Here is a 27,947-nt window from a genome sequence, read left to right on the forward strand (position 1 = left end):
TAGATGCAGAACAGGCTGGTAAGATGTTCAATGGGGCCTTTGCTCACCGCTTGCTTGCACCATGAACAGCTGATGGCTACAATCTCTTTACTGTGGAAGGCAAACTTCTGCTGGAAACCCTGTAGAGGGAAGGATAAAAGAGGCTTAGGGAATTCCCTCACAGCTTTGTACCATCCAACAGGACTTCCCCAGCACCAAGAGAGATGTTAACAGAAAGGGTGTGCCTGCAGCTGGAGCCCTCCGGATCCCTGTCAGATAGCCCCAACCACCACCACGGCACCAGGGAGGCCACTGCGCTCTGCAGGGGTGTCCCTATTGCCCAAGGAAAGCATGTCAGGAAGACAGTCTCCTCCAGGATTGATTGGGCCCAGGGGGAAAACAACTCTGTGTGGGAAGCACTTATGTAGTTGCTTCACTGCGCAAAAGAAGGCACGCGCCTTGGAGTTACTGTAGGCTGTTGCCACCAAACAGGAACCGTGGGATGTCCCTGGTCCCCAGCCCTGATCTTGTCTCTGGTTTGCCCTTAGCTTTCCTTCAGGCTGAGAAAAAAAAAAACCACGAGATGCCCTCTCACCTTGCCACACTGCCGGCACTTCCCTTCCTGCCGCCTCCGGTGTACCCAGTGATGCCGGACAACTATGGGCTAAAGGGAAAAGAAAAAAAAAGAGGGTGAAAGGCCCAGCATGTGAGGGAACACAGGAACAGGCAGAAGGAACAGACACAGGCCAGCCAGGATCTCTGCTCTTGCAGCAAACCCACCTCTCACATGCACCAGCCCCAACCCTCTGGGAGAAGGCAAAGCCAAAGAATGAGGAGGCAAGAGGCCAAATTAAGGTGCTCAGAGAGAGAATTAAAACCAGAAAAACTAGAAAGCAAGCAAAGGAAACTGAAGACTGAGAATCACACGAAGCAAGCCCAATGGAGAGTGGGCAAGCAGTAGTGTGGAGCACTACTTTGGTCATAAATCACATCTCCATCTCCTAATGTCTCTGACCAGATACCCCCAGCACCAGGTGAAAAACATGCCAGTGGAAGGAGTGAAAATCCTCAGGGGGACACAGTTTGTGCCCACAGCAAGAAGATGAAAGTGCTCGCAGCTATGCACCAAACTGCCTAGCTCCACATTTCTTTAGGAAAGGAGCAGCCCCAAAGCCCCCAACACCCACTTCACCCTGCTCTTCGCCCCAGGGCAAGTCCTGCCAGCCTGCCTCAGCCCCTGCCTGCAGGGACAAGAGCAAGGCTGCTCGCAGGCACCTTCTCTCTGTCTGCAGGCTCATGGTGGGTGAGGACTGGGACTTGAAGGAGTGACTGTGGAAGCAGGGAAACGTGGCAGTGGGACCTCTGAGCGTTGCAGGCGGACAGAAGCTTTGCAATGAAGTACCACATTTCCTTTATCTCTCCTTCATCTTCCAGCCCTGGATTGGGAATGACACTGTGGGGAGGGCAACAAAGAGGGAAGAGGGAGTGCGAGTTCACAGCCCATGAGGTAAGGCCCAACACCCTGCTCTTGACAGTGTTTGGGATCATGATGATGATAGAGGCAGAACCTGGCAGGAGATTTGGGTCAGCTCCAGTGTCGTCTGCTCTGTCGTCTGTCTGTTGTCTCCCTCTGCAGAGGGAGAGTCCTGGGAGAGGACGAAGAGTCCTGTTGGCTTTAGTGGACATTAATCCAGTGGCAGCAGAAGCGGGGCTATGCCCTGAGCTCAGCTCTGGGTCCCACCAGGCATATGTAGGGAAAGGGATGACCCTGAAGGGGATCCCTGGCAGCACAAAGGCCAGAAGAGCACCTTTCTAGGGAAACAGGAGGGAAGAGCCCTTGGAGAAAGTGAGGAATATTAGAAAGACAGGATGGAGAAGTAGGATTTGTGAGTAAAAGGAGGAAAAACAGGAAATGGGAGGGAGAGAAAATTTGTAGAAGTTGGAGAAAAGGAAAATAGAGACAGAAGAGTGAGCGGACGCAGACAGTTGTGAGCAGAATCCAAAAAGTAACTGAAGGACAAATAAGGGAGCTGGGCTAAGAGTCGCATGGGGAAGGAGGCATGGCAGGAGAAGCAAAGGAAGAAACGAAGGTTTAAAGTGATGTTGAAAGCTTTACCTCACCAGGTGACACTGGCATTTCTGAGCAGGCAGCCCTGTGTTTGATTACCTTTCCCCTACTGTGTCTGCTGTGCCAGCACAAACACGGTGTGGGGGCAGCAACTGTGTTACCAAAATGGCCCATGACTGAGCCATCCATACCCACTCCAGAGCACTGCATGGGCTACGCGGGCTCCATGAGCTGGAGGGTGAAGCATGAAGGCTGACAAGTGCTTCTACCAATGCAGCTCAGCAGGCAGGTCCCAGGCCGCTGCTTACGCCCAGGACATTAAAACATGGGCTAAAGGGGTCTGACAGCACCACTGTGGGCATCTTCCACTGTTACCTGGAGTACCTGTGGCACAGGTCAGGGCTGAGCAATAAAGCAAGAAGTGAGCCTGTACTGCTCCCTTCCAAATTGTGGGAGACTTGGCAAACTGCTGTTTGCCACAGCCTCCCCTACTTGCTTGGGGACCAGCACAAAGGGGGCAAAAAACTCTCCCAGGAAATACTGTTTGCAGGTTCCCCTCATGCAGATGCAGGAGCCTTAGGACATGCAAACCAGCACATGTACTGCATTTGCTGCCTGCGAGCTCCTCACATCCAGTCTGCGCTGCTGCCTTGCAAAGACACATCCCCTTTACTGCGCCATCCCCTTGGAGCCAGGAGGCTGCATGGTGCCTGCACTCTGATGGGCAACAGGCTGGCAGCATCTGATGCCTCTGCCACCAAACTGGGAAGGCAAGGAGGGGTCAGACATGGGCAGCGTCCCAGGCACATCTCTCACCTCCCGTACGTTCCGGGATCCTGACTCCCTGAAGGAAGGTTTGCAGCGGAAATTTATCTGTAGGTTGAACACACATGAGAGGAATCAGTAAAATCATCATACCTGAAGGAAACCTACTGGAGTTTATTTCACTACAGCAGGCCCAGAGCCTGTAGAGATGTTTGATGCTTCCCGCGAAACCCCTCACGTATCTCTGCTACTGAACAAAATGGGGCCTGGGGTCCCAATCATGTCACTAGATACTCCTTTTGGTATTGTCTTCCTCAGAAGACCTCTCTTTGCAATGACACATAGCAGTTCCCCAATCTTCTTGTGTTTCACTACCCAAGAGGAAGGGCTGCCCAGGAAAAGGCTGTTTGTTACAGCTTTGTGAGCCACAGAGAGGGCTTAACAGGCTCTACTCACTTTCTCCAGCTGTTCGATGCAGGGCGTATGCACTACGATCTTGCAGGCTGCACACTTACGCCTGGAGAGGGGTTTTTGCTGGAGGAGGAGAAAAGAGGAGGAAAAGCATGCACATGAATAGCAGTGTTTAGAGGCCAGCAAGCTCAGCCTCCCATTACACCTCCTTCATATATTTCAGGACGCAGAACAAGTCCTACAGGAAAGTTATGTACACCTAGGCTGCTTGCAAGTAAAGGGATCTAAGTGTGTGCCTACAGCAGATGCTCTCGAGTCTCTGACAGAGCAGGGAGGTGCTCTCCCGCTGCTTAATCAGTCCTTGGCCTCTTCTGACATTGCCTGAGAGCACCATGGAAGCTGGTCTGGGAGGCACTCGCGGGGCTCTCACGGTAAGCCCTGTGGGCAAGCACAGGATGGCATCAGTGCTCCATGGCCACACCACACGCAGGATCGAGTCTGCAAGCCGGGAGGGAGAACTGCAGCAACCCTGTAAGATCAGTGCTGCCTGCAGGATCAGGAGGCAGCAGGCCTGGGTCTCCAGCACTCGCTTTTCTCCTCTACTGAAAGGTCTTTCCAGAGAAGCTGGATTCGGATTCTCCCTCTAAGGGTGTGAGATCCCAACAGCCTCTCCCCGGAATATCATCATACTACCTCCAAGCGAGCAGCAACCGCACGTCAGGTTCCCATTGCAAACTGAGCACCAGCACCGGCAGAAATTGGGGGCCCAGCCCTCCAGCACGCAGAGGTAGGAGCGACACAGTCCCCACCGTGGCAGCCCCCCAGACCCCTGCGCTCGCCCCCGCCTCGGCAGCAGGGCCTCCGCGGCGTCCCCGCCGGGTGGCAGCACAGCCCGCGCCGCCGACTCACCAGCAGTTTCGCCATACAGTTCTGTTCCCCAACGTAGCAGAAGTCCCCAGAGACATTGGTCTCAAACCAGATGTGCTCCCCATAGACTGCAGTCTCCTGAAATCACAAGACAACGTGTTTGTCTGAGAGCATCCCCCGGGTGGGCATCCAAGCCCCTAAAATGCTTTGTGCGAGGGATAAGAGACTGGGACGAGGCTGGGGGGTTGGAGCTAGGTGTAGGCTGGGAGACAAGATACACAGAACAACCAAGGCCAACACCTAGACAGAGGAAACCTCACAAAGCTGCTGACTTGGCCCACCCGTTGGAAATGAGAGGGCCGCAGAAAACCAGCTTCAAGACCCATAGCCCAGTTGCAGTGTCCTGCACAGGGGGGCTGCTTCCATCATCCCCTGAGAGGAGGCACTGGAGCAAATTCAATGCAGGTTACTATCCTGAAACAGCTTCTCTTCTACAACCTGAGGATGCGGCTTAAAACCTGCCAGGCTTAGCCTGCAAAGGAGCAGGGGCTTGTTCCTGCTGCTTGGCCCCAGCCACCAGAAGACCTTGGCTGCCAGGAACAGAAGCGCTGGCAGTGGAGTAGCTATGCCATCCTCCCGGGAACCACCTGTGCCTGCACAGCCTCTCCTCGCAGCATCAAGGGGTGCTGCCAGCAGCACAGACGCTGGCTCCAGCTGGTGGCAACAGTGGAGGCCATAAACGTGTCAAAGCTGAAGTCACCTGGGAAGCCTCAGCCTAGGAAGAGCCTGCTGCTTCTTGGCCAGGAGCCCGTCCCATGCAACGCCCAGCAAAATGCGCTACAACTTACGCTCCAGTCCACAGTGCTGCGTATCTGCCTCTCCGAGTCACTCCTCAGGGCTAGTGCAGGGTTTGGCTGAGCTACCATGTGCTGGAGGCTGGACTTGGCAATAGCTTTCCTGGAAGACACGGGAGGGCTGGCTATTAGATCAGGGGAGGAGGAAGGCAAAACACAGCCTGCTTCTGGGGTGGGTGGTGAGGCTGGAGCAGAAAAGCATCCTCAGGACCAAGTGTCTGGAAATGAGGTGAATCCACAGCACCATCGGCCGAGGAGTACCCGCTCCTGCAAGGCAGCCCTGTGAGACGAAGAAGTGCTGGCCACATTGCTGACGGCTCAGCTAAAGGCACCGTTGCATCTGGCAAAAGGCACAGCCTGGGCCTGCTGGGTCAAAGCCCTTGGGGATGACAGGTCCATTGCAGAACAGCCTGGGACACTCCACCGGCTGCAGTGGTGGGGCTGCCTTTGCAGGGACAACCCAGAGCCCTTGCCCCACAGAAGCTCCCGCAGCTCTCCCATGCCAAGGCACCTCAGAGCCTGGGGCATTTTCAGGGACCAGCACAACCAGCTGGCAAAAAGAGCAGCTGTTTGTTTGGAGCTGGCAAGCTTCTCCCAGATGGGCTAGGGTGGAGGAAAGGAGCAGCAGAGCCTGCCAGCTGGAGAAAGTGTGCATCTCCAGCCCACAGCCAGGCCTGCCACCTCCCTCTGGCCCCGGGCTGGCAGAAGGGGATGCCTGCAAGTCCCAGGGGGTGTGCCGAGAGCACCAGAGGCAGCGCTGGCCCGAGCGGGAGATGCTCAGGGGATGTGAACAGCACTGCAAGACAGTGATGGCAGCCAGGGCCAACGGCGCCGAGCCCCTTCCCTCCTTCCCCGCCGAGCCTAGGTCTGTGCCCAGCCTCCCCTCCCCGAGGCATTGCCCGCTTGCACGCTGCCGCCATACATACAGCAGCCGGGGGCTCCAGCTGTCCCGGGCAGCATGGCAGGTGGGCTCCGGTCCCAAGCACTCAGGGAGGGCGGCAGAGGGGTGCCCAGCTCCAGCCGCCTCCACACAGTGCTGGGCCAGCAGCCGCAGGTGGCCGGAGGGGAGCAGCCCGGGCCAGGGGGCATCGCTGGAACGGCGGCGCTGGCTGAGGCGGCGGTAGCGGCCCGGCAAGCCGTAGGTGGCCCGGCCGTACACGAAGTCCGTGGGCAGGCGGTGGGAGGACGCACGCCGCAGGCAGCGGGGGCCCCGCGACAGCAGCCTGGCCTGGAGCGGCCGCAGCCGGGGCAGCATGGCCAGCCACCTCTCCTCAGCCCACCGCTCGCGCCGGCCCCGCTCAGCTCCCGCCACCGTGGCGCCGCCACCATCCTCCGGAGTCTCGGATCCGGAGCTGTCGGTGCGGGGTGCCCTGTCCCCCTCCTCTCCGGTGGGGATGAGGCTGGCCAGGAGAATGGAGGGACCCACCAGCTGGGCGTCGATGGCTCGTGCCCGGCCCCCGCGCTTCGTCTGCACGGAGAACCTGGGGCTGAGGCAGGGCGGTGTGGTGCTGGAGCGGCGGCGGGGGCCGGGGCGTCGCGGCAGGCCCAGGCAGGAGAGGGCCGGCAGCGGGGCGCCCGAGCCGCGGCGGCGCTGGGCCAGCGAGGTGGAGGGCAGCCCCGCCTGGGAGCGTCGCCTGGCCTTGCCCGTGGGCACAGCCACTGCGCTGGCACGCCGCAGCCCCTTCCTCCCAAAGTGCCGCCTAAAAAAGGTTTCCATCGCACCCAGACGGTGGCTGTTAACACAAGAGACCAGGAATTAAATAGACTCCCCTGTGAGTCCCCGGGCTGGGCTGCAGGGGTCAGGGCAGGGGGATGGGGGGACAGCAGGAGCGGGGAGGGGGGGACATGGCGATGCCTGCGCAGCAGGGCTGGGACCCGCTTGCTGGGTGGACGCACCAGTGGGGCTCCTGCTCCCCACAGCTCCCCCTCTCCTTGGGTTTCACAGCTCAGCCCAGGGTGCTGCGGCGGCAGGGCAGGTGTCACTGCCTCGCCAGGACCCTCTGCGCCCCGGGCTCACCGCTGTGGGATCGGCATAGCCCCTGCATCCCGAGGTGCCAATCAGTCCTGGCGACTATCCCCACCACTCTCCTTCATTCCCTTGGCGCCGGCCTGCCTGGTTTCCCCACAGGAACCACACCACCTAAGCACCAGCCCCGCCGAATTTGCAGCAAATCGAAACTAAACCCTTGCAAATCCTAAAGAAATAAAACAACCAGGCAAGTAAAAGCCGGGCAGGCAGATTTGGTGGAAGCTGGCTGACAGAGCTGGAGTAGAGCAGAGAAGGGCTAGGAAAATCATCCCGTCAGTCCTGCTCAAAACTTCCCTCTCCTGGTGGAAAGAGCTTTACTGGGGCTCTTCAGCTTTCCCTGCCCAGCCCTTGAAGCTTGACAGGCTGCCCAGACATTGCAGCAGCCCGTGGAAAGCCCCATGCCACAGGTGGAAGGTGCTGCAGCGGTTTCAGTGCTGGTGGCTCGGCATGCAAAGGCTGGCGTGGAAGAGGCTGAATCTGGCTACCTCCAGCGCTCCCCTCCTCCAAAGCTAGTGCTTTGCTTCCCACCCTCCAGCTGCCACCTCTCTTCAGCCGCTAAACAGAGAGGATTTATTCAAGGGCAACTCAAAAAACCCACCAAGACCCACAGTTTGGTAGAAGCAAACTTCTGGCTCTTCAATTGCTCCCAAGGCAGGGGACTCTGGATCACGGCAGCCTGTAGGCACACATAAGCCACCACCTTCACTCTCAACAATTTCCATGCTGTACAAGGCAGCTCCTGTACCCATCACACGGGTATGGGCACACCACTCACCACTGCACTAAGGTTGGCACCCGCTGCACTCGCTTCTAACCTTCCTCCCTTCTCATGCTCTTTTATGCACTCACTTGCAGGTCAGCAATAGCAGAGGACCTTCAAGGGAACACCGTGGCCCAAACCTCCACTGCCCCAAGGTCCACACAAACAGGCAAATTTGTCAGAAGCTTCCCTTTTTGTCTCGGATATGAATGTACAATGGGACATAGGTGTTACTTTCTGGACTGCAAACTGAAGCTTTTGCTTAGTGCTTGTACCACAAGCAATCCACTGGGCTGTACTTTGGTTTCTTTTAGATGAGTACAAAGCTGAGTTTGTATTTCTGGAGAAGGCCAGGCTTGGTTTGGTCTCCTCCAGCCTGGTAGGCAAGAAAGCCACCTCTTTAGTTTCTTTAGTTTTCTCACTGCCATGCCTGTACTCAGTAAAGCAGCACAAGGAAGGAAGGACAGCAATGCCCTCCAGAGAGCAGCATCAGGGCAGCTAAAGCCTGGTTGAACTGAAAGCAAAAACAAAGTGCCACCTCCTCAGAGGGATTTCTCAAGTCTCACCACAGCAAGCAATGCAGGTACTTGGTCACCAGCAGGTTAACTATCACACCACCGAGGCCTGTGCAGCTTTGTAGAGGGCAAAAGTACATTTTGCAAATCACCCTGCTTCCAGCCTGTCCCTGACACTGCAGTGCTCCATTCCTGTTCCTTCTCCCCATCGTCTCCAGGAGGATGCACAGTAAATTGCATGATTACCAATAGGTGTTAAAAATTACCTCAACAAATAAAATGTGTTAAAAAACCCAAGAGGGAACACTGCCTGGATTGGCATGCTGCAGCAGACCCTTTTTGGCTGGCTTTAGCTGCTGGGGGAGACATACTGTCCAACTACATCCCAAATGAGCTGAATGGATACTCCCTCTTGCCCCAGATATTCCACTAGCATGAAGCTGCTGTACTGCTTGCTGAGTTGCTGTTACAGGCAGGAAGATCTCTCAACACAGCTTCCTTCCTTTTTGCACCACAGTCTCAGAAGGAAATCTGCTAGAACAACCTTGGCTTGACATTTATGTTTGGGTACTAGCTGATTACGGCCCTTTTTATCTTCAGGGCCGCCTGAAAGTGGCACATGGACTCACACTCTGGCCACCAGTGGTGAAAGTTATGACCAGGCAAGCATCTGACAGCCCACAACAGCAGCACATGGCAGCTCAGATACGATGGTGAAGATATCCCCATCTCTCACAACTTACTTCCAATCTGAGCTCCAAATGGTGTATCACAAGTGTTGAGAGCTGCTGCTGGTGGAGCAGACGCACTGACTGCCGGGGTGCCCAGAGTTGATGTGCGCCAGTAGAGCTGCGTGCAGAGCAGCTGGGGAACCACACACTGGGCGGAGAGGAGCCCGAGAGGAGCTAAGCCTTGGAAGTCCCTGGCCTAACACCAGCCCATCTCTGGGATCTCCACTGTTTGTTGCTGAGACAAGATGGAGAACAGCCAGCACCTGTGGCTGCTCTGCAGACTGCCTTACTCAGCTCAGTTAGGTAAGGAGGCTGGATGGAGGCAGCCTGGCATTTGCAGGGTGGGAGGGAAAGGAAGTACTGCTGCACGCACTAGGATATCAACTCTACTTACAAGCAGCTTTGCACTATCATTTCAATCTCCTTCTGTGATGAGGAAGGAGCCAGCAGCTCTGGTCTGCTCATGATCTGCAGTCGGAGCTCTTGGGAGTTTTGGTTTTCGTTTTTTTTTTTTTTCCTAACCAGATCCTTCAGAGCTTGTCAGACTCCTATGCTCCCTGCTTGACATCGGTGGGCAGAGATGCTGCTGAAGCAGGAACATATCCTGGAGCATGGGCAGGCAGCAGTCCTGCCCTTGCGAGCTGGGGCAGGAAGGGGCTGCTGCAGGAAGCTCCCTGGGCACTCAGAGGCTAAGGACAGAGCTAACCTCAGTGGCAGGATCTAAATGCCCTTGGAAAGTCAAGCAGGGATTGAAGAGGAAAAACTTGCATCCTGTAACTTCAGTGGACACAGGGTTTGTGGATTGGCTGGTACGGAGATCCTGCTCTCCAGACAGCCAGCAGCCTTCCCTCCTGTGGTGGTGGCAGCAGCAGCTCCAAAACCAGGCTGACTCCTAGGGCTAGACACGCAGTGTCCCTCAAGGCCTAGGCTCTGCCCACATCAAGGAGAGCTTCTTGATACTCAGCTCTGTTATTCTGCTTTCCTCCACTAGCCTCACGCAAGCACCCATGTACTGCACTGCACAGGCCCTCTGTGCCCTTAGACATGTAGAGGGATGCTGTGCCACACACCTGCTCAGCTCTTCCTCCACATTATTATTCCCTCTGTCCCTGCAGCAGCCTGGTCTCTTCTTGCCAGCACCCAGAAGCAAGAGAGATCCCAGGTTACCCTCATACAGTGCCAAACCTGGCACCCCTCTCCTGGCACCAAGGGTGGCAAAAGGACCCTACTGAAGGACACTACCAGCAGCACAACACACAAGTCTTAAGCCCTAGGGAAGCCTGGACTTGAAAAAAACCCATCAGCTCCTCCCGACCTTTCAGCAAACCTCCAGTTAGTTGACTGGAAAGCATTTTTTCCAACCACGGGGCTACAGCAAGGGAAATGAGTCCGAGAGTTTTGCCCTGCTCCGTGACGAGCGTCTGTCCTGACGGTGGCTGGCTGCGTCCCAGCTTGCTGCGGGTGCTGGGGAGCTGCTGCAGCACCGGAGCTGGCAGCATGCAAGCAGGAGCCCATTTCAGTTTACAAGCTGTCTTCCCTGGCAAGGACGCTTGACTTGCACAGCTCAAGCACAGGGAAAGTGTGTTATTAATAGCCACCCCTGCGTGACACCAAGATCTCCTGGGCTTCTGCCTCTCTGTGTCCTCCCTGCCAGGACACTGGAGGGACCGAAGGACAAGAGCCCGGGAGCTCATCCAGGGAGCTGCTGCTCATCCCCACCCTGCTGACATACCACCGCTTGCCTTCAGCCTCAGTTTCCATCACAAGCTCGCACCCTGCCCCCCGCTTCAGTGCTCTGATACTCAATCTTGCCATGTACGCTGCCGTCCCCACACCACCCCTGCTGAGATCCTGTCCCCACTCTCCCGTCCTGCTCCCAGGATCAGTCACCAACCTCTCCTCTCCCTCAGGCTCCCCAGCCAGCACACTCTGAGGCACCATGAAGGGCAACCAGCACGGATGAGGTCTGCTCAGGAAGGTGCCTCCATGCCAGATGGGGAAGGGAGTACACTGGCCAAGACGTGGTGCAGCTCTCAGGGCTTTGGTTGCAGCGAGGTGAGCAGCGATCAGCGAGTTCCCAAACTCTGCGCGGTTTGTTTCTACCCAGAATTTCCACTCCAGCTGTAATCTCTCCTACATCACGCAAATAAAGCAGAGTCAGGAGCTCCCTGAGCTGGGGACACACAGCGCCCTCCAGCATGAGCAAGGAGATGCAGCTCCCCCCAGCACAGGAGTAAGGAGGCTCTGTCCAAACCATGAACCTTTCAAAGCATCACGAGGAGTGAGCTACGGGCCATGCTTACCTTCTATTTTAGGATTCATTCATTTGACCTACTGCAACAAGTGCCACCGCCTACATGGGCCATAGCACCTCACTCCCAGGCTCCCGAGCTGCAAGAGCATGGTATTCTCAGGGCAAACCATGGCCAAGGACATCCTCAGTTGTACCATCACCCTCATATACTGTGGAGGAGACTACTGCCACAACCTTAAGGTTGCCCTTCGAGGCTGCAGAAGGCAGTTTCTGGCCCTTGCATGACACTCAGATGGGAACAGTGAGCCCTGGAGTCGATCCAGAGGACTTCAGACCTCCCTCCTAGTGACAAAGCAAGGCAAGGGCTTAGAAACCAGCTGGTGATCACATGCATGAAGCTGCGGAAGACCTCCTCCCAGCCCTGAGGTCTCTGCATTTGCAGTCCTAGCACCCCTCTCTGCAGGGAGCTGCACAGAGGCCCCTGCCAGAGCTACTGAGCATGGACAGCAAGAGCAAGGCACCCCTGGCAACATCTAAAGGTTTTGCTAACGTGGTCAGAAGCCTGTCAGTACTACTGGGCACTTTGGTTGACCAACCTGGAGGCCCCACGACTGCACTGCTTCACGGGCAGCAACGTCAGTTTGGCCTCTTCGTACCCATCTTGCACGTGGCCGAGCAAGAGCACAACTCGCAGCCTCCTGCTCCCACACATGCACACTTCTGCTGCACAGTGTTGCAGCAGTGCCAGCGCTGTGGACCTAATGCAAATACCCTGACACACCCCAAACGCAGAAGGGTAACGGCATCCCTGCAACAAGATGGCCAGAAGCAAAACTCGCCCACTGGCTTTATTCCAGGGGACGGGAATTTCATGGCACACCCCAAATGGCAGCGACGGCTCAGCATCACCAATTCAGCATCGCTTCTGACTGCAGGTGCCCCGGGCCGATCACCACGCAGTCCACACCAGGGATGAGACACGGCCACTAACTTTAACCCCACACTGCTTTCTGGTTATTCACACTTCATCAGGAGCTGGGGACGCCACACAGAGGAGATGCAGCCTCTAAGCCGCCTTGTTTGAACAAGCAAGGCACGGGAGTGGATGCAGGGACAGGGACCTGCAGCTTCTTGCAAGGGGTTGTAGGCAAGGCAAAGAAACAAAACACGACGGCTTTGCAGCTTGTCATGGCAAGCTTCTCTAAGGGGCAAAGCCAGGGGAAGGAACTGCCCAGGGCCACGCAGCGACCTGAGAGCGGTCCCTGCTGCCTGGCCAAGCCTCGATCAAGGCAAGGCAAAAGGGATCTGCCATCCCACCCTCCCACCTGGCCCTTCACAAGAAAAGTGCTCTCGAGTTCAGCTTGCTGGGAAGAACAGGGACAGTGAGCAGAAGGGCCTGAAACTTTTTCACAGTTCCTAGCATAACCCCACATCCTTCTGGTGGCAGCTCCATCCCCCCTCTCCCCAAGCTCTGCACAATGCCCTGCTGCCACCTCCCCTTCACCGCCTTCTCAGGGTGAACCTGAGATGTGCTTTAAGGCACGTCTGCCAGACTAGCTCAGACCCTCCACTTACGCTTCATAAAGTCAAGAGTTTGCCAGCCCTAAGGCTCAGAGTAATGTTCCCATTACAACAATGTGATTTCCTTCCCAAAATCCATGGAAGACAGCGTTTTGTCTTAATTTAAACCAAAGCCATCTCCTTGGAGGCTCCTGGGCTGACTCCAGGTGTTCATATCCCTTGACAACTTTCCACCATCATAACATTATGAAGTTTATCTGCCACTACAATAAATAATCTGCCTCCTGGTTATCAAGAAACCTGACAGCCCTGATTTAAACAATCTGTCGCTGCGTTTGGCTGGGGAGCCGAACAGCAAGACTGACAGCCTCAGGCAGTGAATTAACCCAGGATGAAATGCAGGGGGTGAGCCACCACCATCAGCGTGCCATGGCCGAGGCAGAGCAGGGGTCGGGGGAGAGGCCGGCCATGCAGTTTCTATTTTGGTCGCCTCAGCAGGACTGGCAATGCAGGCTGGGAAGAACTTTGAGATTTTCTTCTCCCTCTCTGAGCTCCCTTTACAGAGCTACATGCATGAAGCAAAGCAGTGGGGGGCTCGGCAGGGTATCCCAGTGGTTTGGTTGCCCAGCCTGTGGTTTCTTTAGCAGATTTCCACTGTCCTCCCCAGGGCCGGTCCCCTCCTTCGGTACGCACGGCTCCATGCCTCCCATACAGGATGGACACGCTATTCAAAGGGAGGCTGGTCCCACAGCCCAGCTTTCTGATCCAAACTCCCTGAGCGGCCCCAAAGTTTTCTCCCAGCATGGGGGGATGACATCATGGTGTGGGGATGACATCCTGGGCATGGCAACATGCAGTATTTGCCCAGGGCAGCAGCCCCAGGGAGGAGGACGGTAAACCCAGCATAAAGATAAAGCTGCAGCGTGGCAGATGGAGAGCACAGGCAGTGATTCCCACGGCTGGGAAGTCTTTGGACCTCCCAAAGGCATGCAAAGACCTTTGCACCTCCCAAAGCAAAGCCAAGAGAGCCTCAGGGGCTCAGCTACAGGCACTGATAACAGAGAGATGGGAGCCGCATGCCTCCCTCCAGCCCACAGCAGGGATTGGGAAGGGCATCCCTCCACTCCTGGCAGGAGCACGGTGCCTCACTGTCACTGGCGGAGATGCCAGGAGCCCACAAGTCTGTCCTGCTTCCCTAAACTATTGCAGGGCAAAGTGGTTGGGGTCCGGGGGTCCCGGTGAAGTGCAGGCTGGCTCCCCACACTGCCGTCCTCTGCCACATGCAGATTTCCTGCTGCCATCCCCATGCCACACAGGCTGGCAGGATGCAGCCAGTGCTGCAACAGGCAGCGGACTGGGCAGCTGGAAACACGCCTCTGGCAGCAAAAACCCCTGCCCTCCTTCCAAAGAGGAAACAACAGCCAGGTGCCACCAAGTGCCACGGTGGCTGCGTTTCACAGAGCCCTCGCCTCAGCCCTGGGGAACGCTCGTAGCCCCATGGGCTCGCTCCAGCCTCCGGCAGCAAGCACTGCCCAGCAGAAGCAAGGTTGAGGGTCTTGGGGATGACTCTGGGGTCCGCTCCCCCCTGCCTTTCCCCAGCAGGACGGGACCCGGTACCTACTCAGACCATATGCAAGAACCAAGGGCTGACTCCCCCGGTCCCCTCCCATCCCCCACCCAGCACAAACAAAAGCAGCAAAATGTGAAGGACGAGAAGGAATAGGAGGAGGAGAAGAGAAGGGGTGACCGTGGGGAAAAGCCCCCGTGACCTGATCTGGAGCGGCGCGGGGTCCCTGCAGGTGCCGAGCGGGTGGCGGTGGCCGCGCAGCAGCGGCGGGCCAGCCCTCCCCAACCAAGTCCTAGTTTGGAGAGCGAGCACTCAGCTTCTCCCTCCGCCTCCTCCCCGCGCTGCAAACCCTGACAGCGCTCGTTAAAATAACCAACTGCACTTCCTCTCCGAGCAACCCCGAGGCTGGCTCATCCCCAGCCAGAGGCGCATGCACCAGAGGGGGCCCAGAAAGAGAGGGGTCCCCCCTGGCACCCAGCCACCTCCCAGCACCCAACTAAACCTAGGGGATGCCACCGCTTCCCTCAGAGCAGCAAGAGGAGGATAAGGGGAGGAAGCCGTGGAGGAAGAGATTCTCTCCTGCCTCTTTGGGACCTCGATAAAGATAAAAGGGTTTGCACGGCTGATCGGAGCCGAGCCGCCTTGCCACCGACAGCCTGTGCTTGTGCACAGGAGGTAACTTGCTCCCAAGTTACGGCCACTGTCTGGTCCAGGTGAGCTCCACAGACATCTTGGGAGCTTTTTGCCTCCCCTTGTTGCTGCAAACCCCCTGCGGGACCTCTTGCAGCCAGGCTGGGAACTTCCCCGTCACACTTCACCACTACCCTGGGTCCCCCAGCTGCCCCCAGGGAGCTGCTCCCAGCCAAATGCAACCCAGCTCCCTTTTGGGGCCATAAAACCCATCTCCGCTTTGGCCTTTGCAGAGGCGGGGGGGGTCACGCTGAAGGCCGGCTCGCTCCATGATGCCCACAAGGGGTGAGTCACCAGCTATTGTTATTTCAGTCATTTACCCAGTGACCAGAGCCGATAGCCACGCACGCGGCTGTAGTGAGTCAGCGCAGGCGGCCACAGCTGGGACCTCGTCCTTTCACACCCTGCCTCCTCCTGCCTGCCCCTGCCCCTTGCATACATGTCACAGCTAATATTAGACAGGGAGCTCTTTGCCTCTGTGTGTAGGAGCATGCATGCGCACGTTTGGACCATGCCCAGTGTCCTCGGGGCCTGAGGGAGACTACAGTAAAATGATCGTAACAAAACATCAGGGGAGGCTGCTGTCAGTGCGGTGAAGGCGGCCAGCTGCCTTCCCGGATGGGTATCTTGAAAGCAGTTCACAGGAAACCATTAACCAGAGGGGAGCCAGGCCTGAAGGCTGAGCTACCATCGCCGCTACTATCTCTGTCACGGCAGAAGGAGCGAGTGGCCTTTGCGAAGCGGCAGGAGCCAGGGGTGGGTGAGCACATGCGAGCAAACCTCTCCACCACCAAAGCTGCTATGGGGATGGCATTCAGCACTTTTCTCACAGCACCAGCGGGGAAGGGGAGCTGGAGATGCCTGGGGCAGGCAGGAGGAGATGTTCACCCGTGCTCAGCTCGCTCTCCCCTCAAACCCGGCAGCTGCTGAAGGATGGAGGGCTCTGCCCCTTTCCCTACACAGGGTACACGTCCTTTGGACTTCCCTTCCCAGTGCCAGGAAAGGGCCAGCTGCCACTAGCAGCCGAGCAGGTCCCGACATCCTCAGAGACCCAGGGCAGCAGCACTGCCGGCTGTGACCACGGGAGGAAGACTGAGGAGGAAAAGCTGTGGATTGGCCCCCAGAACAGTCCCCAGTCCATCACTGTTAAGTCTTAACAGCTTAAGACCCACTTAGTAGGACCGGCAAGATGTTTTCCTGGTGTATTTATCAAAGAGGAAATTAAAATTGTGCTGTAACTATCTGCCCATCCAGAGCAAAGAAGCCCGGTAAGAGATATGTGGAGTTCCTCCCCAGCCCCTCCTCCAGCCAGGGGAGCTTCTCTCCAACTGCCCCATGCCCGCCCTGCTCTCCCCGTGCCCCGCGGTCTAGGCACAGCAGAGACCCCCACCGACACCGCCTGCTGCTCCTCACCCCCGCCACAGTCCCACCTCCCTCCTGGGCCGGCAGGACCCAGACTTGCAAACAGAAAAAGCCTGGAGGGATGCCCAGGGCGGATTCTAGCTGGCCCCAAAATCCCTTCCAAGTCAAGCAGACCAGCCAGAGACCAGCTCACTGGTCCTCCAAGTCCTTTCCCTGGAGGCAGCAGGAACAGGAAGCCCAAGAGCCCTCTCCTCAAGCCAGCCAGGCAAACCATCCTGCTGTCGTTCTCCTCCTTCCCCCCTGTGACTTACTAAGCCCTCACCCTGCAAACATGCACACAGGTGAACGGGTGGTGAGGGAGACCTTCAGCTCCCCATGCTGCTGTCACAGGTTTCAGTCTGCCATGTTCAAGCAGAAACCACTGCTCCGAGCTGAGAGGCTCCCAGCCCCACGCAGCCCTGAGCAAGGCTTTCTAATTGAGGAGACCCTGGTCCCACGCACCTGAAACCACACAAGTGGCAGCCCCTGCAGGCATCTGCAAGGGAGGGACTGCTCAGCACCCCCAAGAAACCCGGTCCCCAGTGATCTGCCCCGCCCCCGCAAAGCCTGAGGCTGAGACAGAAAAGACACCTCCTATTTCTGCGTCCCAAGCCTGCATCATGACCCTGTGACTAAGCAAAGCACATGCCGACTTGCCACCTGAAAGGCATTTGTTGGTTTAACTGTGACCCTGTTACTGATATCAAGTCTAATCTTTGGTTTCACTTTTTCACCCCGTGGCAGTGAGCTACCAAGCCTTTTTCTCCCCCACCTCACGTCAAAATTAAAGTAACTCCTCTTAGCAATGTTAAATCTATCACTTCTTCATTTTTGCTAAATGTCAGCTTGTCCCTCTGCTACAAATGGGAGGGCAGGAGAAGTTGATTTTGGTTTTTCCTCCTCCACCCTTTTTCTTCTAAATGCCCTCAGCATATCTGCTTTTGTATGCTTCTTTTTCTTCTCTCAACATCCCCATGTCTGCCAGCCTCTGCAGCCTCACCAACAGGCTCTTTTCTCCCGCCATCATTTGGAGAGGAAATCCCAGGGGAAGAGGCGCAGACCACTTTCCCCCTTCCTGGCACACGCTAACACTCCACCACAGACTGGCAGCCCAGGGCTGCCTCGCTCTGCTCCCCCTCCCACAGGGTGACACCGGGTGCTCCGGTGACCACCGGAGCGGGGGGAGCAACCCAGGCTCCAGGTGCAGAGGTTGGGCGGGTGCCACTGCACAGCTCCGAGTGCTACCAGGACATGCAAGCCTGTGCAGCGGCGAGCTGGCTAACAGCTGCCTTGGCTGGAGGTTTGCCTCTGAGCATCAGCCAGCCCGCGGGAGGGGCTGAGGAGTTTAAGCCAGTAAGCTCGCCAGCCACTTCACCCATGGCAGCACAAAAAAAAAGCTCCACGCAGACGCTTTGCAAAGTCCTCCCTTGCAGAAGAGAGGAAAGCAAAACCAGGAGCGAGGAGACAAGGCCAGCGACCCTGCAGAGGGGACATGCCACAACACCCAGCTGAAGCAAGCCCCAGGGAAAGGGCCAGAGCTGCACAGCAGAGCGCAGAAGAGCTCCAAAGAGCGACCGTGCCCTCTGCTGTTCAACCCACGGCACTTTGGGCCGCTCCAAACCCCATCCGCCTCCCCTCTGCAGAACACTAACCAGCCACACTGCCTCTCGCCCCTAACACCTCCAACCACGGGACTCCCAAGCAGCACTGGGACACGAGACTTTTGTGTTTAAAAGGTCAGGCAAGCTGGAGACCAAGCGGGAAACTCGGAAAGGCCCAGGATGCCGTGCAGATGGAGTAATACCCAGAGAAACTGTTTAGCAGAAGCCAGGAGGCAGCGGCGCCTCTGCGCGGCACTCACACAGGCGCAGCCAAATCCCGACTAGGCTGACGTGCTGCTCCACAAACACCATGGCACAGGTAGCCTGGGAACAGGGCCTGGGACTTGTCCCTACCTCCACATCCGAGTATCTCCTCGGGAGCACTCCTGAGCCCCCAACACCATGGCTAGCCTAGGTATTGGCTCCCACACAGCAACTATATCCTAGCAATCGTGACTGCCTCCCAGGCCCCGGTTTCCCACCATGTCTGGCAGCCCCAGCCCTACTGAACTTCGTGCTGCTTCGGCCATTTGACTAAACCACCCTCTCAGCATTGTCACCTTAGGTCTTCAAAGCACTCAGCATGCACAGGGTCTAGGTGCTATAGCCCTCATGCCCACAACAGCTAGGACATGGAGAAGGAAGACCTCAACCGGCCTTCACCCCAAACACCAGCAAAACAGGGGCTGCCATGTTAGCTGATGAAAGTCCAGCAGCGAGCTGCCCTCTAGAACCAGGTTAGTGACACAGGCAGCAAGCAGGCAGCCTGGCTTTCAGTGCCCTTGGTTAGTGCAGACACAAGAGGGTGACGTGGGATGAGACGTGGAGGGGGGCAGAGAGCTCTTGAGCAGAAACATTGCGGCAGCTGCTGGGACTGCACAGCCTGTGCAAGCCAATAAAAATACCACATACTTATACACCGCCGGACGGTGCTTTATCCTCCTGGATCCCCATCGGCTGGGCTGGCTGCCCTGGAGACAAGGGAAGACACCTTTGTGGGGCAGGTGGAGTCTAGGGACACAAAGAGAGTGGTCAGCAAGCCCTCCCCATAAATGCACTTGGCCGCCCGGCACATGGCACCATCCTCCCCCTCCATGGCTTTGCTGCCCTGGTGCCATCCCTCCACCCCACATGCTCTCCCCACAGCCTCAGCATTTGCAGACCCCAGAGGCCCCAATGGCGCCCGCGCCACTGCCCCTGCTCTCAGCTGTGGACGTCAATGCAGGCAACATGCCCATGGAGCTGGGGTCAGCAAGGCCGTTTCTCCCTTCAGAGCCAGTCAGCGAACATCAAGCACCACACTCCGGCTTCTGGGATACTAACCCAGCCCAGACCAGAGTCACCTCCAGCCCGACCCAGCCGGCTGCAAGAGCCTAAGGGTGCCCAGGCCCTGCTCCTCCACAGCTCAGGACCACGGCCAGGTTGGCACAGAGAGGGAGCCCTGCTTCCCTCCCTCCTCCCCTGCACCGGCCTGGCTCCTGGCAGCCTTCACCTTGACCGCTGGGTTCGGGCATGGATTTGAATTTCAAATAAATCATGAAGGCACTCGCCAAGCCTTGCACGAAGGAGCATTGTTTGGGCAGCGCAGGGCAGCTCACCTGCTCCCAACCCTCCCGCCCCTCCACGTGGGCACCGAGTCCTGGGAGCCCCGACCCATCACCAGCCAGGGGCTGGGGGGCAAAGCTCTTGGTGACCCAGCACAGAGGGGGAGCACCTTTCTCGGGACCCCTCTAACACCTACCCCCACCACATCTGCTTCCTCCCTTGTTCAAACGACAAGAAAACGCGTGGGTGGGTAATGCCGTTGTTTGAGCCCAGGTGGGGGGTCCTCGCCGGCAGCCTTGGCTGGAGCATCTCCTGGCCTCAGGCCAACCCGTGGCCCAGCCGGGAGCCGGGCTACGGAGCGGGGTGCCTCCGACCGTGCACCCCGGCAGCTCTCACGGGACAGGAGCCCCGCTGCCTCTTAATGCCACCATCTGCCAGCCTCTGACGGGTGCAAAATCCCTGCAGAAAACATCCCCCCCCCCCCCCCCCCCGCCACATTTCAGTGGCAGCAGCTGCCGGGCGCCTGCCACCGGAGTGCCCCACGCCACGTCCCCTTGTGTGGTGACCTCGGGCTTGGGCGGTAAGAGGCTTAGCGCCGGATCCGAGCGGCTCCCAGCGAGGGCCGGGGTGGCAAGGCAGGACGAGATACAGATAATCTGATTGAGAGGGAACTTTCACACGGAGGGGCCGGCACGTGGCCAACTGCACGGCTCCCCGCTCCCTCTCTGGGCTGGCTACAGGCTGTGCCCAGAGGCCAGGAGCTCGCGAAGAGGCTCCGAGCTGTCTTAGGTACTTCTGCCCCATAACTCTCCATCCTCATGGGCGAGCCCAGCCCCAGAGAGGAGGTGGGAACCCCCCAGCCAAGGGAGAGCGGGCAGGAAGGAGTCCCCCCGCTCCCCGGCTCCGCACCTGGGCTGCCAACAGTAAGCGAAGGACGGGCTGTTCCGGCACCCACGTTTCCTGTGGGAGCCAAACTGCGCCAAAATGAGGTGAAAACCCTCTGCAACGAGCCTCTTCGTTAGCTCCCCTGACTTCCTGGGACAGACAGCCAGCAGGGCCACGTGACTTTCTGCAAAGCCACAGCGTGTTTTGGAGGGAGACTGCTCCCGCCCCGCAGAGAGCCGAGCTGCAGCTGGCGAGCAGGGGAAGAGAGATGGGGAGAGCGGAGCCAGGGAAGGAGCAAACACGGAGCTTTTGCCTGCCGGGCCTGGGTGGGATTTTCACACCTCTGGCTGGGAGCCCCTGCCGTGAGGCTGGGACCAGGCTGCGGTGCTCGCCACAAGCTGGCATCCTGCGGCAATGCCAGGGGAGCAGCAGCTCAGCCATGCCCACCGGCAGCAGCCCGCGAGGCGCACTGAAGGCATCTCCCGCTGACTTGGGGCACACAGAGGACGGGGTGGCAGCCGAGGGTGGGACTACCTCTGGCCAGGCCTCTGTCTGCCCCCAGAGAGGGGCTTCCCACACCAGTGCCGTGTACCTAGCGCCCTGCACCCGCATCTTGGGCAGCATCCCCCAGTCCCCCAGAGGCAGGTCCCCAGCTCCCACCAGTCCCAGCCAGCTGGGCAGGGCTCCTCTGAGACAGGGGACGCTTAGCTCATTTCCCCAGGCCCTGAATCACTGGGGCCGTGAGATGGGCAAAGCTTGGGCAGCCTGTTCCCAGGCGCGGGAGCAAGGGCTGCAGGTAGAAACTGGAACTGGCAGCCTAACCCAGACAGCACAACCTGCCCGGCAGGCAGGGCTGAGGCAGGAGGCCCATTAACTCCTACTGTCTGGGATGGCAGGGACTGGGAAGAGGTCCTCTCAGTTAGTCCCTGGTGCGATCAGGAAGAGTTTCCCCTGGGGGCCGAGCTCACAGTTAACTACAAAGTTAAGACACACACACACACACACACACACACGTCCCCCCTCCCCCCCGCCATCAACCCCTAAACCACAGGCAGGCAGAGAACAGTGCTGGGTCTAAGACATGCATCCCGCATGGACCAGAGGACTCCATCCCCCCTGGGCACTGGCCCAGCCAGCACAGTCTCATCGCTTGCCTTGGCAGAGCTTCACCCTCCACCTGATGTCCTGATGGGGAGGAGAAGGAAGCCTCCCAGCTCCCAAAGAGAGATTGCAGCTGCTGCCGGGCCCACAAGTTGCAACAGAAACACGGGGTATTACTTTTGTAATACTGGAGAGCTGGCCCGGGGAACTCCCCGGACTTGGGATTGCAAAGACAGAGGCACTTATTCCCTCGGAGCCTGGTGCCAGCTCAAGAACCAGCAGGACAGGTTTCCCCTATTTCCACGCCTTGTCCATGTCCCTGAGTAGGTTCTCCACCAGAGTCCCTACCTCTAAAAGTCTCCAGCAGAAACAATTCACCTCCTGCCAGTCTCTGTCTCTTCCGAAAAGTATGGGTCAGGGAGCCTAAGCTCAGCCTGCAGCCCTAGCTCTGCTCCTGAGCTCAGCATCTCAAAGTCAGCACCCATTTACAGGAGCCAGCAAGCAAGTGAACACATGGCTGAAAACTAACTCAGGAGCTTCAGCTCACAGAGTCACCTGGGAGAAAGAAACCTGAGCTCCACCAAGAGCAGAGCTCGAAGTTGTATTTAGAGGCTTTGCCAAGTCTCTGGGGAGACTGTCTGCTCCCGAGGCACACCACCACAATAAGAGAAGGAAATCCTAGACTGCACCCCCCCACCACGGGCTGGAGCTCAGGTTGCCTTCCACAAGAGCGTCCTCCGGATTCCAGAGGGCTGGCCTCGCCCTACGAGCATCTGCTCTTGGTCCCCAAGAGGACCCATGCAATCAAACGGCTCCCAAATTCTCCCCCCTTGCAACATCCATGGCTCTGCCTCTCCCCTCTCAACACTGTCTCCTTGCAAAGACCCGTGCCCACTCCCAGTGCCACTCTACCCCTCCGCTGTCCTTCTCTCTTCCCATCGTTCAAAGGAGGGAAGAGATCCCTTCTCCTCCCTCCTCTCAGCCCCTTGAGGAGATTACAGGGTTTCCTGGAAGGGATGCTCCAACTCCTAAGCAGATTAGAGGTCCTGACACCTCCAGCACGGGTGCACGGCACTGCAGCAGCCCCTGCTCTGCTCTCGGCAGGGCAGCAGAGCTGCCGGTGGGTGCACGGGGCTGGAGAGACGAGGCAGGTGGCAGGCAGGGACCATGCTAGGGAGGACCCCAGCCTCCGGGAGCAGCCGGGCCCCCCCGCACTCTGATCCTTCCCTCCCTCATCCCAACAGCCCCACTGGGAGGCTGTGCTGGCTGCCAACAGGCACGGCTGCTCAGCGTGCCCAGCGCTTTTTTTTTTTTCTTTCCCCTGGCAAGACTGAAAGTCCCCGAGCTGCTCACGGGAGGTCAGGCCTGGAACAGAGAGCGCGGAGCAAACACGGCAGCGGGAATAGCTCTCCTGGCACATCCCACCTGCCCTGCAAACAAGCCCAGGTGTCGCTGCAGGGGACAGCTGGGGACGCCCACGGGTGTTGCTGGCCTGGGCCCAGCTAATACCACCGTGAGCTGGATGGGGAGCAGAGGGTGGAAGGTTTCAGAGCTAGAGGCGTGCAAAAGCTGCATGCATGGAGGAGGAGCATTGCTCAACAGCTAGCTGGCAGGCAGCAAGGTGCATTGTGAAAAAGCCTGTCCCGAGGTAAGCGCCACGCTCAGCCTGCCAGCATGCAGATCGCAAACTTTAGGCTCCTCATCACCGTTTGCCAGGGCGCCTGGGGCTTACCCCACCACACAGCCCCCCTACTGCACCCATGCTAGGGGAAACCAAACCCGAAGCCCCGCGCCCTGGCTGGGCCCGCTCACTGGCCAAGGGCCAGCATGTTTGAGGGGATGCGGTGGTATCCCCCTGCACAGCAGGGAGGAGGAAAGCTGGGCGACCGTCCCACTAGCACATCTCCCCCAGCTTTCACACAGGCGTGAGCATCAAGCTGCAAGAAAGACGGTGACAAGTGACGTCCCAGAAAGACGTAGGCGGGTGTTCGGCTCAGTTTCTCGATTGCCGTTTACCCACATGCCACGCCACCCACAGACCTTTCCCGGGGCAATGGCAGGCGCCCCCCGGCTCACGTGCAGGCTCCAGCACTGGGCCTATCAAAGGACCACAGCCAAAAACTTGGTCCCATGCTCTCTGCAGGGCAACTGCCCACTGGCTGTCCTGATGGCGGCTCCGCTCTCTGTTTACACTGCTGCAGCTCACCTGGCCATCACACATACCTCCTCTGAAGGGGGGGTGTGTTAAAGACCCTAAAGCCCACAGGGAAGACGCATTTCAGCATCCCACCTCTCCGGCACGGGGGAGAGCAAGACAGGGGCTTTGTCCCCAGCACTCGCACTCCCTCCCCAAGTCCCCCCTGGAAAGGGTAAACCATGCTGTTCACTCACAGCACAAGAAACGGGCCACCTATGAAGGAAATTTAATCCTAACCACCTATTATCTGATCAGCCCCAATCTCTTTATCAGCCCAATTAGAAGAATTACCCATCCGTGGCCCGGATGCACGTATTGTGCACTTGTCTCCGTCAGCTCTGGAGCCAATTACTCCACCCTCCTGTAAGGCAATTACAAGGTACAGAAATAAGCCTGCTTGCAAAACACAGGGGCCTAATGTACTGCCGGAGGCCAGAGCTCAGAGGCTCACCCCTCTTTTTCTTTAAATCCCCTCAGGTCTCACCTGCCCTGGGGACAAGGTGGGCTCTCTTGCCATTTTGTGGACCCGTCCCTTGCCTGGCCGTGGCTGTGCCTCCCAGCGTCGCTGCAGACAGAGCCCAGCAACACGTGCCCACCTCGGGAGACCTCTCTCCTTGAAGCCGGGACTTTCCAGACTCACCGCTACTAGTGGGCAAGCTCCTGCTCATTCCCTAAATTTCCTCTAGACACACTTCCCAGCCACATATGCTCTGGCTAAAGGCCACAATCGAAGGAGGTGCAAATTTCCTCATCAATGGCTGTTGGAAAGCATTTGGGGGATAGGGGCTGGCTGTACTTCTCGCCAAAAGAAAGTGCAGTGAAGCCTTCCCCCACAGTTCCCTCGGAGGAGATGGAATTTCACGTCGCCCTCGGCTCCGACACTCAGGTGGGCACGAATTTGGCAGCATGCAGCCAATTATCCTGCATGGCTTCCTGCCAAGTCCACCTCCCACGGGCGTGTGTGGGAGCCCCTTCCTTCTCAGAGGCCCATGAGAATCTCTCCTCACTCCCCTGCAGCTCCGGGTGCCGCACTCATCGCCCTGAACTGGAAGAAACCGGGTCCACTGTCAGCGGAAGAAGAGCAAGAAGTATCCACGCACCAAACAACTCGATAGGCATTTCCAGCCGTCCCTCCAGCTTGGTGCCTCCTGCCTGTCCCACTTTGCCTCTTCCCCACGTATCCATGCTGCAGAAGGTTGTTCACACATGGAGAATATCCCCTCAGTGTAGGCTCTGATATACTTTGCAAAAAGGCAGCCCAAACCCCTGGGAGCCAGAGAGAGATGCCATGCTGTAGTGGGGACAGGCCAGAGACTGCCAGGAGCTCCAGACAGCCACCGCCACCGGCTCCGAAGCCAGAGCAGAGCACCGCTCTGTGGCAGGGTGACCTTGCAAGCCCTCCACTACCAGCTCCAGCTTGGCTGTGGAGGTTGAAATTGGGGCCTTTCCCCTCCCTCCAGCACCTGTGACGCCACCCGGGAGCACTGCGTCGTGCTTCAGGCCCTCCCGTACACCAAAAATGCTGATGAGCCATAGCAAATTCAGCACAGGGCCACCAAGACGGCTGGGGGCAGGAGCTATCAGATAGAAGGAGAGGCTGAGATAACGGGGGTGGTTTGGCCTGCGGAAGAGAAGGTTAAGGGGGAATATTATTACTGCCTTCAGCTACCTGATGGGAAGGTACAGAGAAGGGTGAGCCAGACGCTGCCCAGAGGTGCACAGCGACAACCTGAGAGACAATGGGCACATGTTGCAACAAGGGAAACTCTGAATAGATATCAGGAAAAAAACAATTCCCAGGAGCTGAAGCATGGGAGCAGGTGCCCATGGAGGCTGTGCAGTCTCCACCCTGGTGACACTCAAAACTCGCCAGCAGCAGCCTGATCAAATTCGGCCCTGCTTCGAGGCAGCAGGGTGCACCAGGTGACCCCCAGCGGTCCCTTCAGACCTCAGTTACTCGATGTTTCTACACACCTCCGGATGGCAGGGGAACCCCTTTGCTTACGTGGGCCGAGAATCCCCCAAATCCCACGAGGCCAACAGCAAGGCTGCAGGAGGCACAAGGAGCCCGGCTGACGCTGGGGAGGAAGCGAGCGAAGCTGGGATCCCAGCAGCTGGAAGCTGGGATCCCAGCAGGCAGCAGAGGACGGGCACAGCCATCGCCCCGGCGCTGCAGGACCCCCGGTCTCGCAGCCGAAGCAGGGGACACGGGTGCGCGGGGATGGCGACAGGCGGTTCCGAGCAGGTGGAAACGAATCCTCCAGAGATGAGGCTCCGAGTTCTCCGGGAAGGAGAGCGGGCGCAGCGAGGGCGACGCTTCCCAACTTCCCATCGCTCGTGTCAAGAGCTCCGAAGGAGGAAAACGCGAATTCATCCCCCTCCGTCCCCGCGCTGTGCCCCGCATCCCTCGGTGGTTGCGCTCCGCCGGTTGCCGACTTTACAAGCGGGGTCAGCCCCCCCCGGGGCCTGGCGCGGCGGCTTCGCGATGCGGCGGCTGCCGGCGGCTGCCCGGCGGCGGGAGGCTCCCCTCGGGCGGGGGCGAGGCAGCGGCTCCGCAGCCTCCGTTCAGGATGCTCCAGCCGCCCGCCGCCAGCCCTCGCCCCGGGGGACCGGCCGTCTCCTCCGCCCCCCCCCCCCCCCGCCAGGTGCCGGGGCGGAGGCGCTGCCCGGAGCCCGCCCGGCCGGCGGCACCCCCCGTCCCGCTGCCGCCCGCCCGCTCCTCACCTGCGCCCGAAGAGCTTGAGGCCGGTGAAGCGCTTGTTGCTGTGCCGGCGGCCCAGCGTAGGCGGCGGCGGCGGCCCCCGCTCGGGCTCGGCGCCGCCCGACGCCCCGGAGGAGGCGGCGGTAGCGGCGGAGGAGGAGGAGGAGGAGGAGGCGGAGGGCGAGCCGCCGGGCGGCGCGGGCCGCGCCGCCTCCATGGCCGGGCTCGGGGCTCGGCGCGCCGCTACCGCCGCCCCGCACCAGGGGAGGGGAGCGGGGGCGGGCGGGGGGCGGCGCGGCCGGCCGGGGCTCCCGCCCCAGCGGGGCCGGCGGGCGGGCAGGAAGTGCGGCCGCGCACCGCCAGCCCCGGAGGCCGCGCCGCGCCGCCAGCGCCCCCTGCCGCTGCCCGCTGAGCGGCAGCAGCGGCCCCGGCCCCGCCGGCCCCGGCGGCTCAGGAAGCCGGGCCCCGGCCCCGCCGCCGCCCCGCGCTCGGGAAGAGGCCCGGCGGCAGAAGCGGAGCCTTCCCCCGCCTCCTCCTCCGCCTCCCATTGTTCACCGCCGGACGGACGGGGGGGACGGAGCCAACAGCCCCGCCGCCGCCACCGCCCTCTCCGGGGACGGGCGGGCACCGCCGGCCTTGCTGCCGGGGCGGGCGCTGCGGCTCCCTGCCCGCCTTTCACCCAGGCGGGCGAGCCGCCCGCCCCGCTTCTCCTCCCCAGCTCCCAGCGGGACCCCGGCCCGGGGGCCGGAGGCTCGGAGGGCAGGGGCTGGCCTGCGCCGCATGGCCGGCAGCGCCGAGGCTGCCCTGGGCAGGGAAACGCTCTCCCGCCTGGCAGGAGCGACGGGCAGCCCTCTTTGGCATGGAAAACGAGCTGGCCGCGATGGCCGCTTTCCCCCGCTCCCCCAAGGGTGCCAAGCCGGGCGGAAAGCCAGGGCTGCGGGGGCTGCCCGGGCAGGGTCCCAGCTGCCAGCCCAGCGCGGCTGCTCCTGCTGACCCCTAACCCCCACGGGGCCGCTCCCGCTGGCCACCTCCAGCAGCGGCCATTCCCAGGATGGCTGGTGGGGATGGGGACACACCTTCCAGCTCCCACCAGCCGCAGGAGGAACCCAACAGCCCGGGCAAAGCCCCGCTGACCCCATGCGCTCGCAGGCTCGGTGTCGAGAGCGCCCACGCAGCCCTCTGACATCCCTGCTGGGGAGGCTGTGCTGCGCAAGCCCGGCGCTGGCACCGGGAGAAGAGGAGGGGATTGCTGGCGAGGCACCGGGAAAGCACGAGAAGCCTTTCCGCCACCCCTCGAAGCGCGGGCTTGTCGGCACCAGCCACAGCACCTCGGCCCCCCGAGGGCAAGAGGCAGGCTGCAGGGCCTGGCTCAGCGGGTACCTCGTATCTACGTCCCCCGGAGGGCTCTGGGGAACGTCCCAGGAGCGGTGCCGCCACATCTGCCGCAGCACGAGCTGATGCGCTCAGCCAGCCTGGGGTTCACTCTCGTTCTTCCTCCCCCGGCG

General features: G+C 59.3%; 1 protein-coding gene across 3 annotated transcripts in view; it reads right to left on the minus strand.

Annotated features, from left to right (window-relative positions):
• Nucleotides 1-26,659, minus strand: part of DGKZ (diacylglycerol kinase zeta) — a 43,491-nt gene extending 16,832 nt beyond the window's left edge. For 2 of the 3 annotated variants that reach the window (XM_075712006.1, XM_075712005.1), the window contains exons 1-7: nt 5,871-6,661; nt 4,939-5,047; nt 4,133-4,228; nt 3,269-3,346; nt 2,864-2,920; nt 575-643; nt 48-119 (exon numbers count right to left, since the gene is read on the minus strand). In XM_075712006.1, the coding sequence (XP_075568121.1) occupies nt 48-119; nt 575-643; nt 2,864-2,920; nt 3,269-3,346; nt 4,133-4,228; nt 4,939-5,047; nt 5,871-6,661 (1,272 nt within the window). Of the gene's footprint in view, nt 1-47; nt 120-574; nt 644-2,863; nt 2,921-3,268; nt 3,347-4,132; nt 4,229-4,938; nt 5,048-5,870; nt 6,662-26,465 lie in introns of those variants that run through there. The other variant, XM_075712007.1, reaches the window with a different exon arrangement.
• Nucleotides 26,660-27,947: the final 1,288 nt, after the last annotated feature.

Source organism: Pelecanus crispus, chromosome 6 (assembly GCF_030463565.1).
Source record: "Pelecanus crispus isolate bPelCri1 chromosome 6, bPelCri1.pri, whole genome shotgun sequence".
Lineage (NCBI taxonomy): Eukaryota > Metazoa > Chordata > Aves > Pelecaniformes > Pelecanidae > Pelecanus > Pelecanus crispus.